This window comes from Pogoniulus pusillus, chromosome 1, assembly GCF_015220805.1.
Source record: "Pogoniulus pusillus isolate bPogPus1 chromosome 1, bPogPus1.pri, whole genome shotgun sequence".
Classification (NCBI taxonomy): Eukaryota; Metazoa; Chordata; class Aves; order Piciformes; family Lybiidae; genus Pogoniulus; species Pogoniulus pusillus.
Window position 1 is genome coordinate 41,450,212 of NC_087264.1, and position 15,527 is coordinate 41,465,738.

The 15,527-nt window shown below is 42.5% G+C and overlaps 1 protein-coding gene across 17 annotated transcripts in view; it reads left to right on the top strand.

The window, feature by feature from the left end:
- The window catches only part of TTLL5 (tubulin tyrosine ligase like 5), a 140,937-nt gene that overhangs the window by 49,168 nt on the left and 76,242 nt on the right, over positions 1-15,527 (top strand). For 16 of the 17 annotated variants that reach the window (XR_010303751.1, XR_010303753.1, XR_010303752.1 and 13 more), the window contains exons 24-29: positions 1,674-1,820; positions 4,184-4,284; positions 5,984-6,108; positions 6,694-6,807; positions 7,187-7,597; positions 9,401-9,588. Coding sequence is in view for 13 of the 17 variants with exons in the window: in XM_064150040.1 (XP_064006110.1) it covers positions 1,674-1,820; positions 4,184-4,284; positions 5,984-6,108; positions 6,694-6,807; positions 7,187-7,597; positions 9,401-9,588 (1,086 nt within the window). In the remaining 4 variants the exon portion in view is untranslated. Of the gene's footprint in view, positions 1-1,673; positions 1,821-4,183; positions 4,285-5,983; positions 6,109-6,693; positions 6,808-7,186; positions 7,598-9,400; positions 9,589-11,060; positions 11,183-15,527 lie in introns of those variants that run through there. The other variant, XM_064150155.1, reaches the window with a different exon arrangement.

The window sequence follows — 15,527 nt, forward strand, 5'->3', positions numbered from 1 at the left end:
TAATCTTCTTTGCATTCTAGATAGAGGGGGGAAATAGTATCACAGTATCATCAGGGTTGGAAGAGACCTCATAGATCATCAAGTCCAACCCTTTACCACAGAGCTCAAGGCTAGACCATGGCACCAAGTGCCACGTCCAATCTTGCCTTGAACAGCTCCAGGGACAGCGACTCCACCACCTCCCCGGGCAGCCCATTCCAGTGTCCAATGACTCTCTCAGTGAAGAACTTTCTCCTCACCTCAAGCCTAAATTTCCCCTGGCGCAGCCTGAGGCTGTGTCCTCTCGTTCTGGAGCTGGCCACCTGAGAGAAGAGAGCAACCTCCTCCTGGCCACAACCACCCCTCAGGTAGTTGTAGACAGCAATAAGGTCTCCCCTGAGCCTCCTCTTCTCCAGGCTAAACAATCCCAGCTCCCTCAGCCTCTCCTCGTAGGGCTGTGCTCAAGGCCTCTCACCAGCCTCGTCGCCCTTCTCTGGACATGCTCAAGCATCTCAATGTCCCTTCTAAACTGGGGGGCCCAGAACTGAACACAGTACTTTGAAGTCGTTAAGGAGCAAAACTTACTTTCTAGCATAGGTGGCAACATTTTAAAAACCATGTGGTGAATTTTTCTATACAGTATTTTAAGGCCCTACATTTGATGTACGTACACTTTAAATCTGCAGCAAGCACAGATCCCCTCACAAACTTCCCTGAAAGCTTTGTACAGTAGGCTCTTGAGCTTTCTTCAAATCCAAATGTACTCCTGCTGAATGCATGTTGCAGGGAAACTGCCAGTGCAGCTCAGAGATCAAATTGTGTGTCAAGAGTAATCAGTCAGCTCAGTGGAAAATGTTGCCCCTGCTCTTTCCAAGTGGAAATTAAAACTGGCTCTTTGAGAGTCACTTTGTCCACTGTGCTGTGAAAAATAGTGTTTAAAATAACAGATCAAACCAGCCTGAAGTAATGGCAGTGAGAGGCTAGCTGTGAAATCCAATATTTTGGCTGCAAAGCTGTTCATTTATGCATTAGCAGAGCTCCTAACCAAAACCAAATCCAGAGGGGGAACAGAAAGGGTTCAGAACACCAACAGGATGCATCTCTCCTTAGGATCTGCCTTGCCATAAGTTTCCCTCACCAGAGGTCAAACAGATGTCATGGAGGTTTGGAATTACGTGGCCATAGATCTGTTTTTATGGAGAGGCTGTGGCAATAACATGCATATATGAAAAGTGATGAAATGGGGACTGTCATTGCATTGGAGATAGCTGACCAAGGCTTCCCTGTGATAGTGCTGAGGGGGTTTTATGTCTGTATGCTTCATCACAGGCCTTCTCTAATGTATTGCGGGTTACTTTTTTGGAAGTGTTCTCCTAAGGTATTGAACCTTACAGGTTCTGTTGTTGCTGCTTTGTGCTGCTTGTTTTTAATTCGTCTGCCATGCTCCTCAGACAAACACTTCTCAAGTGTTTCCAATTCTGACCCACCTCAGACACACACCATCACTCTTCTCCCTCCACCTTGGATTTGTAGGGTTCTATTAAAAACGCACACTGCAGAATGCTTTTGTCAGCTCAGTTTCTCAGGATAGTGTGTTTAGTTCTTCCCAGTCACTAGCTGCTGTAGTACCTTTGCCCTCTTCTCCCCACATTTTGCAGCTGGTCCATTGTTAACTCCATCTCTCTTTCTTGCAGGAGCTTGTGGTACGCTTTCTGAAGCGAGCTGCCAACAATCTTCAGCAGTCCTTGAAGATGCTGATCCCAAGCCGTTGTTTAGGACTGGGTGATCGTCGTCGTATCCTGGCTCACCAGCTGGGCGAGTTCCTAATCTGTTATAATAAGGTGACTAATTCTTTCTTGGTTTTTCTTTTCATAGCTCTCTTGGCATCGGTTCTATAGAAAAAAGGGTTGTTTTAAAGGTTATGTTGTGCAGTTTACATGGTCTGTTTGGGGTTGCACATCCAGTAATGGTAGTTTGTCTGTTCAAATTGTCACAGGACAGTACTGGTACATTATATTTGCAGGGGAGTAATCATGTGCATAAAAGTAAAAACAGTTATTGAAATTAAGTGATACTTAACTGGCAGTTTGCTTTTCCTTTGGCTTGTTTTCAATTCTAGTACTTTGTAATGCCTCTTCTCATTTCCTCCTAATTTTGTGGTGCTTCTTTAGCCATATATTATTTAATTTGTTATGCAGAGCAGTGTGCCATATATATTTTATCCTTGGTTTGGTATACTAGGGATTGCTCCCTGTCTGTAGTATGGGACTCTGCACACTCAATCATAAGGTGAAGTGGTTCCTAATTTAAATCATTTTCACCTCTTTAGATGTAGAAAATACTATCCTTAATGTAGTGGTTTTATGCTAATCCCTATTTTGCAAGAAGAGCTTCCCACTTCTTTTGTGCCCTAGCATTTCTTTTGTGGTAGACCAAGAGCAGTTTAAATGTTACTTTCAGAGGCTGCTGTAGACACAGGCCTTCAAGCTCCTACTTGTTAGCAGAGTGTGTTCATTTATATGACCTTGTCAGAACTAACATCTGGTAACTTGATCTGTCAAAACAAGGTTGGTATTGAACCAAATCTGTTTCAGGGAGTGCCTTGTATGCCTAATGCTCACTGAATTACTGTGCTAGGATTAACTACAAAACACTTGGGTGGCTTTGTGGTGAGCGAAGAACGCAGCTGCTTTGAATATAATTTCCACTCAGATTGCATTTAAACATCAGGATTTTCAGCTAACTCTTGAATAAATTCACAAAATGAAGCTGTGTAACTGGTAATAAATCAGTGCATAAACATTTTTCTCAGTTAAAACAAGTGAGGACAGATCACTTGAGGTTTTAGGACATAGATATTTAAGCCATTGAGAGAATCTTAGCCTAACTCTTAGAAGTTTGATTCCAACATACAGACCTCTTTCTCTGACTTGAATTTAACTGTGGGTTTAGTAGGGGACTGTTGGTGGTTGTTATGGATCTTCTGTGATGACACAGAAGAAAAAAATACCACTTTGAGCTAAGTGAAAGAGATTGCACATCATCCAGACTTTTACTTAAGTAGTGAAATGTTGAGACGTGCCCCAGTGTGTGTTTTTTTTCTTCACTCTTCCTGAATTATGTTTCAAAAGATGTATCTGTCTCTCTCACCTTGGAACTGATCAGAGTACCAGTAGGAAACCATGAAGCAGAGGTCATGTTTGGTCAGCTAAAGTTTGTGTGCTGGTATTTGTATTGCAGACAGGTCTGTAGTGTTTTTTAATTAATGAAAATATTTATATTAATATAACTCTTAGTGTCAACAAGTTCTACTGGTGTGAAATAGAAAGATCATTTATGTCTGAGAGCTTGCTCCCATTCTCACACATACAGGTTTGCCATCTTCTTTTTTTTCTGGTATACTTGAATGTATAAATACATATTTTCCACAAGCTGTACTGTTTTACTTCCTTTGGATTTGATAAAGCTGTGTATTTTTAGCATGGAGAGAAGCCCTTGGCAATTTGCTGCATGGCAAGTGAAATTAAGTCAAGAGAACTCTTAGTCTGCAGTTAGGAAATGTGGATGCCCTCAGCAGACCTCCTTTGAGTTTCTTTAATATAATTTTATATTTTTGTTCTCCTTTCCTCCTGGATATCTCCTTTTGGGGCAGATGCTCAAATAAAAGTTATTTTGAGGAATTCTGCATTTGTTATGGAAACAGCAAAAGCAGAAAGAGAACTTAGTATCTGTAAAGAATAATTTTGTGGTTGGGTTGGTTGAGGTTTCATTGTTTGGTTTGGGTTTTTTCCCATCCATACTTTCTTATGTCCCAGGAAAGCATGGTCTAGCCTTGGGCACTGTGGTAAAGGGTTGGACTTGATGATCTGTGAGGTCTCTTCCAACCTTGGTGATACTGTGATACTGTGATACTGTGATATTTGAAGGAGAAGCATGTATTTCTGAAGACTCTTCTCAGGAAATAAATTATAATCAGTTTATGTTAGGTGGAGGAATGAGTATGCTTAACATGCTGTCTCCAGGGCTCTCTATATTTGCCTATTTAATGAGTGAAATACTTATAATTTGGCTCTTTGGAGTTTGTGGATGTTTGAAGGGTTGTTTTGTTGTTTGTTTGTTTTTTAATTAGATCCTGTGGAATTGTTTTTTGTCATGGAACATAAAGGAATGCATAGAGACACTAACTGATATTCCTTCTTAACAGGAAACAGAGCAGATGGTTCAGAAGCGATCAAAAAAGAAACAGGAAGAGGAGGAGGAGGGAGTGACTCCTGAAGGTTTTCAGAACTTTATTACCAGAGCAAGGTAGGACTGGATTTTATTCCCTTTGATAGAGGAGATGCCATTCCTGAAGGTGATTGGATTGTTCTAAAGACGATCTGATTGATCTAAGGCCTCTGCACACCTTTATTGACTGTAGCTCTTACTCTTGCTGGGGGACAGAGAACTTGTGGTTTTTCTCCCTTTCATCAACCAAACATTTGTAGCGTCATCATCTGGTGCATGGAGAAGGACATAGAATAGATATTTTGTCCATTATGCAGATTCATCAAAGACAACAGTGGCTGTCCTGGTCTGTGTAAATTTCAAACTGTCTCCAGTGAGCTGACAGTCTCCTTTCCTGTCATGCTGGAAGAAATGCAGCAGTACTTTGGAAGGAGAATGAAACTAGAGCTGCTACTCAGATGGACTTGAGCTGCTGTGGTTGAACAGATGTGGGTCTGGCGCTCAGGTTTCTGCTTTCAGAAACTTCTCGTGCTTGCTCTCTCCTTTCAGGAACTCTCCAGGTCTGGACTTTGAGATGAGGAAGGAAGGAAGTTAGACTCCTTGTCTTCATCCTGGTCTCTTACTTGGCTTGCTAAATCAGTTCAGTGCAAGCAGTTAGTTTCACAATGAAAAACTCAGCAGGCTCTGAACTTTGCTTTAAACTTTACAATAGTCTGGTAGGAAATAGATTTTGAAAATGGGTAAATACTCTTTGTGGCCTGTAGCATTGTATGAAAAAAAGTGGCATTATAGCTTAGCTGACTGTGGAGAAGTCTGAAGTTATTCAGTGAACTGGAATTACATCCTCAAAGTCTCTGCTGAGCACAAACAAATCAATTCCTTTGGATTTTTTGGGGGGCTTTTTGACCCCTATATGATGTGTATACAGGCAAGGACCTTGTCAGTATCTGAACAGGTGGAGTTCACCTGCCTTTTTAGTACCCTTTACCTTTTCTGGGAAGATTGACAGTCATTGCTGCTTCTTTCATGATCAGTTACAAAACAGTTCCTTCTTTTTCTCTGTTTGGGTAGCACTCAATAACTGACTACAAGTGGGTCATAGCTGAGGCTTCTTAACTAAGTTCAGGAGGCTTCACAGTTTCTTCTGATGCTATATTCTCCTGAAAACAATAAATTTTACATTCTGCTAATATAGTGAATGGAGCATCATAACTGCAACAGGCACCAAGTACAGGCTTTGAGAAAACTCTCACTGCTTTTCAGATAGAGTTCTATAACAGAATGGTACTCTAAGATAACTATCATACACCTGCTTCTGTCACTAGAAATGCAGATGGCACCATGGCATGCTGTTGATTCTTTGACATTTCTGGCCTCTGAAGTGACTGTTTCCTTCTAGGACTGATCATATTGTTTTTTTTGTTAGATGTGCTAAGAGATGGCTGTTGGGGGCAGAGGTGCATGCAAACATGGGCTGATGAACAGTCTAGGCTGGGGATGGAGGCTTTTGCTGTATCATCTGCTTGAGTGATAACACAAAAGCCAGTTTGCCAACAATCAGACAATTTCAAGCAATGGTCTTGCTTCTTATGGTGTGTTTGAAAACTCTGATATATGATGTTATTTGTGCTTTGTTTAATCCTTTAATCAGCTTGTCTGGCCTCCCCTTTTTCCCCCTCTCCCATCTCCAGTCACCTATATACATCATTCCTAGTCTTTGTTACATGAGCACAGAAAATCTTAGAATCCTCACTTACATCCATTCTTCTTATTGTAGTGAAAGTGACCTGAAGGAAGTTCTGACATTTTACACACACAAAAACAAGTCAGCAAGTGTCTTCCTAGGAACAAATTCCACAAGCAGCCACACTAATAACCACCCAGAGAAACAGTCTCAAGGGGGTAAGTTTTGCAGGCAGTTCTGAAATTAGGTTGCTCAGACAAACCCAGTTTAACATCAGTCTATGGGAAGAGAACAATCTCTCTGATTTCTTGAGGTTGCATATCTCGTTTTCAATGGCCTCTCTATGTGAAGAACAGAATAACTGCAATGTTGCCTTTTACCTAAAGTGGAATGGGGTGAATCTGGACTAGCATTTAAAGGGGACTCGTGACTTAAGTGACAACGTACAAAGTGAATGCACTGAGATTTGAAATGAAAAGAGAATCCTGCAATCAAAGTAAGGAATGAGAAAAATCAAGGCTTGTTAAATTGTGCTGCCCACAGTGAGCATACCCACTGGAGCACAGTTTATATTTGAGCCTAGTTAGGTTTTCTGTGGCAGAAGATGCTGTGCTTCCCATACATATCCAGTAGTCCCTGCTGCTGTACATGACAAAACAATTGTTATCTATAATAGAGTTGTGTGGTCTACAGTAAGTATTAGCAAGAAATTCTGTTCTAACAAGGCTTAAATTCTGCAGTCCTGTTTTAATGGAACCACAGTTTGCATTATTCTGCTTACTAACAAATTGATTTTCTCATAGAGCATCCTGAGATGGTAAAAAAAATAAAAGACAATCAGCCCAAAGGTTCGGTTGCACATCTGCCTGCAGAAGGAGCATTAAAAGGCTATAAACCCAAAGAAGTTAAATCAACCTGTAAGTAACCTGGCTTAAACCATCATCAGGGGGGAAAAAAATGGAATGCATACACTGTTTTTAATAATGTTTTAAGCAAAAGTTGGGACTTTTGCTCAATTTAAGGAAAGATTCTGCATGTTTTTCTTTTGTACCAAAGAGGAGATACTGCGGGGTTGAGCAGCGTGAAAGAGTTATTTGCTCTTCTGTGGGGGAAGATCTAGATATAGCAAGCTTTGAAAGAGGACATTTGTCATATAGAGCCTCTTTTTGTGTTTGGGAGATGAGGTCATTTTGGCTTCAGTACGTCTGAGCAGAGACATCTCTGGTGTGGTGTTATTATCCAAAGGACCTGAAAAGCAGCTTTTTCTTGTGTCATGTGCTCATTATCTTTGTGTAGTTCCAGAAGAAGCCACCTTCTCCATAAATGCTGAAGTGAAATTACCTCGCTGTGACCTTCCTAGTGCTTCATCCTCTGCTTTTGGCACTGCATTCCAGAGAAACACCAGTTCCTGGATACCATCTCAGTCTGCAGCCTCTGAAAATTCACAGGTGCTTGGTCACCATTCATTGTTGGCTCCTCCAGCTGATGCCAGGCGGATTCAGTCCCCATTCCCACTACCCACTTCACAGAGCACAGCTCCAGACAGCTCCTCTGTCTTCACAAATCCAGCGTCCAGTGAGGCTTCCAGCCTTGCAGGGTTGCATCATTGTCCTTCTAGTAGCTACACCAATGGCCCATTCTCATCTTTTCAGAGAGCTGCTCAGATCTATAGCCAAAGATTGTCCCGACCATCTTCTGCAAAAGTAGGTGAGTGTTCTGAGAGGCTTGAAACACTGCTAGTTCAGTACAGAGTTGAGTCTTGTAGAATAGTGCTGAGTTCCTCATGGGAAGGCAGAGTGCAGAGGCAGCCCCTGTTTGCCAAATAAGCCCTTTTATTGAGTAGATGAACAGGAAATCATAGAATATTTTAGGTTGGAAAAGACCCTTAAGATCCATGAGTCCAACTGTAAATGTAACCTTACCAAATCAACCACTAAACCATGTCTACATGTTTAAAATACCTGTAAGAGTTGTGACTCAACCACTTCCCTCGCCAACCTCTTCCAATTCTTGGCAGCCCTTTAGGTGAAGAAATTCTTAGTACTCAATATAAAACTCACCTGGCACCTTGAGGCAGTTTCCTCTTGTCCTGTTGCTTGTTAACTTGGAGACCAACACCCACCTCGCTGCAACCTCCTTTCAGGTAGTTGTAGAGAAAGAAAAGTTCTCATTTTAGCCTTGAAATGGCCTTCGAACTTGGTGGGAAATGAAGTACTGCTTATTTTTGCTTGATTGCATTGCTGATTTCTTGTTTAGTGATTTTAATGCAGTTTTAATTGGCAGAAGCCCTGTCTCAGCCTATGTGCTGTTCTTAGCTCTGTTTCCCTATCATACAGACAAATCCTTTAATGACATTTTGTAATTGTTGGATACTTGAAGGTGTGTCAGGATACCCAAAAAGAAGTATCTGAATGGTGATTGTATCTCATTCTCTAAAGTCTATCAGCACTGCTATGTTTAAGATTACCTTAAAACAAGATCTAGAGACCTCTCATTTACCATGCTAGGGTAGGACATAGTTGAACAATGCAACTTTAGAGGAATCTGAAGAGTAGAAGAAACTGTAGGAATTTATGGGTGTAGTCTGTTAGGAAAGGTTTGGGGACTACACACAGGACAACATCTGTGGTCTTGGTTGTTTTGGTTTGTTATTGGCCTTTTTTTCCTTCTTAATGATGATATATGTTTGCTTTAGGTTGTATGTCAGTGGCAGCATATGTTCACTTGAGTTGCTCTGAATAGGCTGTGAATATATGGATATAATTGGAGGGCTGAAGCACCTCTGCTGTGAGGACAGGCTGAGAGACATGGGGTTGTTCAATTTGGAGAGGGGAAGACTCTGAGGGGACCATATTATGGCCTTTCAGTATCTGAAGGGGCCTACAAGAGAGCTAGTGAGGGACTTCTTAGGGTGTTGGGTAGTGATAGGACTAGCGGGGATGGGTACAAGCTAGAGGGTGGATTTAGATTAGATGTTAGGACTAAGTTCTTCATCATGAAGGTGGTGAGACACTGGAATAGGTTGCCTAGGGAGGTGATGGACACCCCATCCCTGGGTGATTTTAAGTCCAGGCTGGATGTGGATCTGGGCAATCTGATCTAGCGGAAGGTGTCCCAGCCCATGGCAGGGAGGTTGGAGCTAGATGATCCTTGAGGTCTCTTCCAACCCTGACAATTCTGTGATTTTATAATATATTGACAACCTTTCTAACATTAAAATAAATCTGACTTCCCAACTGTGTAGTTTATTAATATTTTTATGATAATGTTTTTCCTTTGGTAAAAGCAGCCAATGTTCTCTGGCACTGGATGTCATTAGATAGGTTGTGATAAAAAAATGATGGGTTTGGAAATGACAAAGATTCGTGTGGCAGTACCCCTACAGAATGGAAAGCTATAATCTCCCTGGAATCTGCAGACAGTATCCAACATGCTTTTGTGTCTCTCTGATCAGCAGGCTGAGAGTCTGCCATAGCATTCACTAAGCATATCCAAATATTTGTTTGGTAGGACTATGTCATGGCAGTCCAGCTAGGCAGCGCGTGGGCTCAGCCAGGACGCACAAAGATGCGGAAGGTACTGCTCAGAGCAAACTTTGTAACTCCAGTATGGGAGCAACAGAACTGCAGCAGCTGTCAGAAAAGCAAGCAGCCTGTCAGTATTCCCTACCAAGCCACATCAGTCTCCTCACACAGCAGGTATGTGAAACAGTAAAGCTATGGTCCCTGTGATAACAGAAAAAATCTGTCATATGCTTCTTTGTCAGCACTGGGCTGGGCCGAGGCGTGCTAGAAGGAGTAAATGTGATGAAAATAGTGTGTACAGTGACCAGATTATTTTTTTTTTGAGGTGACAAGAACACTGCTAAAACAAAAATAACAAATTAATTTTCCTTATCAATGAGATATTTCAGTTGGAAGAAATTGTAGTTTTTCTGCAGCTATCTTTTGAACTCTGTCAGGCAGGTTAGCAAGTTGGCTCTGAAATGACCTTCTGAGGAACGTGTGCTTTGCTGCTGCTTCCATATTTGTGACCTTTTCTTGGCTACTTTGCTTTGCAGTAGTCAAGCTACTCATTTTCTTTTTAAGTATGTTACTGAGACACTTGTGAGGAAATTATTATTTGAAATTAGCACTTTCCCTGGTTATGCCACACAAATGACTGCTTATTGCTGTTCCAGAGTGGTGATGTCTGTCAGCATGTGTAGTGGTTCACCTCCAGTGTTGTCAGTGTGTTACTGGTACTTGACTGCATTTTCACTTTTCCCATTGCTGAGCATAAGCCTAAGATTGTAACAGTCCTGTTGGAGAAACAAGGCAGATAAATTGGTGGTGAGTTGGGGAATGAAGCCTCAAGATACAGTTCAGTAAGCCACTTCAGTTGTATGGGGACTTAATTGCCTTTCTTAGCAAACCTTATTAAGTGCAACAGGGACAAATGTAGGGTCTTGCACCTGGGAATGCTTGACCTGAGAGTGCAGTTCAGACTGGATCCACCTGGCTGGAGAGCTGTGGAAAGGCATCTTGGGGGTCTCTGTGGATAACAGGCTCAGCATGAGTGAACAGTATGCTGCTGCAGTGGCAAAGAAAGACAACGGGGTACTGGATTGCATCAGCAAGGGCATCACCAATTGAGATAAAGAAGTCATTGTCCCATTCTACTCAGCTCCACACTTGGGAGTACTGTGTACAGTTTTGGTTCCTGACACGCAAAAAAGATGCAGATAGGCTGGAAAGTGTCCAGAAAAGTGCCACAGGAATTATCAGAGGCCTGGGAGACCTGCAGTATGAAGAAAGGCTGAGGCAATTGGCCTTGTTCAGCCCTGAGAAGAGAAAGCCTAGGGGAGGAGACCTTACTACCACCTACCAGTACATTAAGGGTGGCTACCAGGAGGATGGAGTCTGCCTTTTTGCAAGGAGCTATATGGAAAGACAAAGAATAGTGGGTACAAGTTACCCCTAGGTTACCCAGAATAATATTTTTCATAATGAGGACAGTTAGACATTGGAGTAATCTCCCAAGAGAAGTAGAGAGTACTCCCACATGGGTCAGTTTTATGACTCAGCTTGATAGGGTGCTAGGCCATCTCATTTAAACTACAGTATCACCTAGAAAGGTTCCTACCTGGCATTCTGTAATTCTGTGCCTCTTACCTTGATTTGTGATACAGGGACCTTCCTGGCTACTATGTTGCTTCTGGACAGTTGAACTGAGTTGTTTTCATCTGCACCTACTGTAAACCATTGATCTTTCCTGATGGATAGGTGGATGAAGGCCAAAATAAAGTCTTTATTTCACGTGTGTTGAGCATAATATATTGCTGTGTGCTTGTATCGTAGGACTTTGTACAGGGAAGACACTAAAATGCATAACATGTGTGTAGACCCAGAGCCAGATGGCTGGATCTTGGATATATATATGGGTGTTTTTTCTTTGTGAATAGCATGCTGCTTCACTCTGAAATTATACTGTAATATAAAAAGGTTTTCTTCTGCAGTGGCAGGTTTGTGTGAGGTCCCTATCACTGGCTGGTGTGGAGGGCTGCAGTTGATATCCACCAGGCTGTAGTGCTTTGTAGTTACTAATGGCAGTGAACTGAAGAATGTGTTGAATTAGCCAGCTTCACCATGAGGAGGGGAAGCCTAGTGGGAGCTCTGCCCCTCTCTGTTAGGCAGTGTGAGATTTCAGGACTCAGCTATCATTAGAAATAGCTCCAATTCTTCCAGCTAGGGAGTTTAATCACAGGGATAACATCAGACCACCCAGGCAAGGGTTATACCGAGCTGCCTCTATCTCTGCTATGCAGCTGTCAGTGCCCAAGATCCAGCAGCCAGGATTCCTGCAAACATGTTGACAGATCCATAGGAGTGTGGGGCACTTTTCTCATTCTGTCCAAATGAAAAATGTAGAAGGTGAAAATTAGCAAGAAGCGGATTAGCTTACTAAACCTTAGCACAGGGAAGGGGAGGGAGTGAGGAAGAACTGGAACGGGCACTTTGCAGTGCTCCAGAGTGACCCTGTGGGAATAACATGCCACAGGAATCCCAAAATAAGAAGCTTCATCTTAGCATCAGCTACAGTGTTCGAACATGCAGCACTCCTTGCTTACCTGTCTCAATTACACAGTGTGATACCCTGGCCTGCCTTGTCCCCAGCAAAGGGAAAAGTGCTACAGTGCAAACTGCCAGTGTGCCAAAACACTCTGCAGGCCCTTCCCAGTGGGCATTAGCTCTTTTTGTTGTAGATCTGAGCAGTGCAACGTGGTGACTGTAAAAAGACCATAAAACTCAAGGTTCAACAACTACTTGCAGAAATTTGGTGAGGATATTTTCCCCAATGAAGGTTTTTTTTCGTGTTAATCTCTTGCTTTGATTCAACCCATTTTATCTGAGTCTTAAGCAGACATATTTTTGTTATGTAATCATTTGGTTGGCTTTTACTGGTCAGGCCACACCTTGAGTACTGTGTCCAGTTCTGGGCCCCTCAATTCAAGAGAGATGTTGAGGTGCTGGAAGGTGTCCAGAGAAGGGCAACAAAGCTGGTGAGAGGGGCTGGAACACAAAGCCTATGAGGAGAGGCTGAAGGAGCTGGGGTTGTTTAGCCTGGAGAAGTGGAGGCTCAGGGGGGACCTCCTTGCTGTCTACAACTACTTGAAGGGACATTGTAGCCAGGTGGGGGTGGCCTCTTCTCCCAGGCAACCACCAATAGACCAAGGGGACACAGTCTCAAGTTGTGCTGGGGGGAAGTATAGGCTGGATGTTAGGAGGAAGTTCTTGACAGAGAGAATGATTGGCATTGGAATGGGCTGCCCAGGGAGGTGGTGGAGGCACCGTCCCTGGAGGTGTTCAAGAAAAGACTGGATGAGGCACTTAGTGCCATGGTCTAGTTGACTGGATAGGGCTGGGTGATAGGTTGGAATGGATGATCTTGGAGGTCTCTTCCGACCTGGTTGAATCTATGATTGATTCTACTCTTCCACTGATGAAGGGGAAGGGAAGTGTAAAGGAAAAAGCTATCTCACTGTAACTAGAAAGAGAAGCAAGAAGCCGTGAGGTGAAATCCAAGGGGGATATTTTTCTTTCTTCTTTCACACAACTCAGCACTGCTGCAGGGCCCTGTCTCCTCTTCATCCCCATGTTGTTCACACAGAAGCTGGGATTTCTTTTAGTACTAGTGATCCATGGCATCAGCAGAGGTTGTAAGAACCGAAAACATCAATGAAATTTCTGCGGTGGCTGAATTGAACCCATTCTCCTTTGAGGCTGCAAAGGGGATAGGAGCAGAGGCTTTTGTTAGGATGCAGAAACATCTGCAGATTGGCAGGGAGTCATCAAATGGGCTAGGCTGAGCAACTAGATCTCCTGTTATGGGAAGTATTACACCCCAATCATCAAACGTTTGGCAAAGGACTGTGCCTTATCAAAATCACTCCCACTGGGAAGTTTTGAGGCAGAGAGGGTCTGAATGAAAGCCTGGCTTTTTCAGGAGAAGGGAGTTCAGCCATCCACAGCAGCAGCACTAACTTGGGTGTTTTTTTTTGGTTGTGAAATGGATGCATATGCTGGAGACACTACAAAGGCATTTGCAAGTTTGTCAGGTTTCCCAGGAATGTCTCTGGCAGGTCTTTGTCTGGAACGTTTTCTGGAGACTGGAACAATTGTACTTTGTATGCATATGTATATCCTGTAAACTGGTAAGCTCTGTGAGCCCAGAAGGAATGTCACAGGCCTTTGGCCAGATCAGCTTTGGTACATACACAGATTTCACACTTCCCAGATGGTTAGCCCCAATTTTTCCCTTCTTCGGGCTGGTAGGTCCTGCAAATTCAAATCTGGACATAAAATGTAGCTGTTTTAGCATGGAGTGAGATCAACAAGCTGCCTTGGGTAGCAAAAAGGTGGCCCTAGAGAAATCTGTTTGTATTACATGGTTTCTTCAAGGAATTGATAGCATTTTGTGCCACTATTCAGACAGTGAAAGTGCGTGTGTTACATAGTTGTGGTTTGGGAGAGAGGCAGGTTAAGATCCTGTGATGGTTCCCATAGTGGCACGACCTGTTGGATTCTAGTATCTTGAGGCATTAAGAAAGGCATGGCAGGGGGACTGTTTACTGTAGTACCAGAAGACTTGAGTGCTCTGTTAGACCAATTCATGCAAACCTGTGCTGTATCACATGTACACATGCAATACACTGTCTTAATTCTAATTGAAATTTCCCAGAGATTCAAATATAGTTAATAGAACCAATAACAATTTATAGGAGGCCTTTCCCTCTTCTCCCTTCTTTCCCAAAGAAAAGGAGTTAGATGTAGAGAGAGGAAAGGTAAGCACACCCAAACTTCAGTTTGGAAGTTAAAAAAAGAAAAGTTTAACAGTAAATAAAAGGTATATGAGGTAGGGAAGCTGCAAAGGTATAGGGAAGGGAAAACAAGATATAAAATATGTAAATGCAACCAGATTTGATGGCAAATGGGTTTGTCCACTTTGTGGGTTATGGCCACATGGTAAAACAAAGAGCAACAGGAATTAGGATGATGATGGTTGCTGGTGAGCAGGAGGGAGGGAGAGAGAGAGAACAGGAAGTCCCCCTGCTTTTATGGATCTTAGACAGTAAGTGGGAGTGGGCTAACCACCATACCTGGTAGTGTTCAGCCCCATCCCTGGGGAGGGTTCAAGACCACCTGGGATCAGAGTCAAGACCACTCCCTCAAGAGGGTTAACCCTTTACACACACAGACTAAGGTGGGAACAGATGAATGGTGAGTACTGATATTGTTGTAGCATCTAGGTAAAGTAATCTCTGAAAGCTGAAAAAAGGGAAATACAACTGAAAGTGCAGCAGAATTATTATTATTACAGTATCACAGTATATATATATTATTATTAATGGCATGTTGTTAGCTCTTCCTCTCTGTTCCTGAGAATATAAATATTTTACTGATCTTGAAAGCCTCAGGACTTTGTGTGTCTGAGAAGGGCTTGGCAGGTGGAAACACAGTGACTACAGAAGCCAAGTAATGGAAGAGAAGAAATATTTATTGCACAAGATACTGGATGAAAGTAGCACTGCTGGATGAACAGTAAATAATTGAAAGGGAAATCAGGGATTGACTTGGAGGGTCTTGAAGGAATCAAATTGAGCGCATGGGAAAGAGATCAAATGACAAAGATATTCTGATGAGACATTTTGCATGGTTTCAGTTTCCTAGCTTTCTTCTTTGAACTTAAAGTGTCATCCTGGCTTAGGCATCAAAAGCTGAAGATTCTGCTGTGGTCAAAAGGTGGAGGAGAAATGATTTTACCTATGTCTTGCCTTCTCCATTTTATCTCCCAAGGAAAAAGTTCCTCTGTGAACTGTTGCTGTTCATACATACCTTTGAAACTTCTTGATAGGATACGCTCTGAGAGCTTTCTGACATGAGGATCTCCTCTTTCAGACTGAACTTTCTATCATATTGAAGTTTTTTTGAGAAAGACAATAAATTAGGCCTGTGGTGACTGCATTCTTTTGGCATCTCTCTTAGTCTTCATCTTTGAAATATGGCTTGAACTCTGGATCTCTTTTCCTCCTCACCGATCAGAAAGATGTAAGTGGAAGAGTGAGATGTGTAAACAGGAGAGGATGCAAGTCATGGCT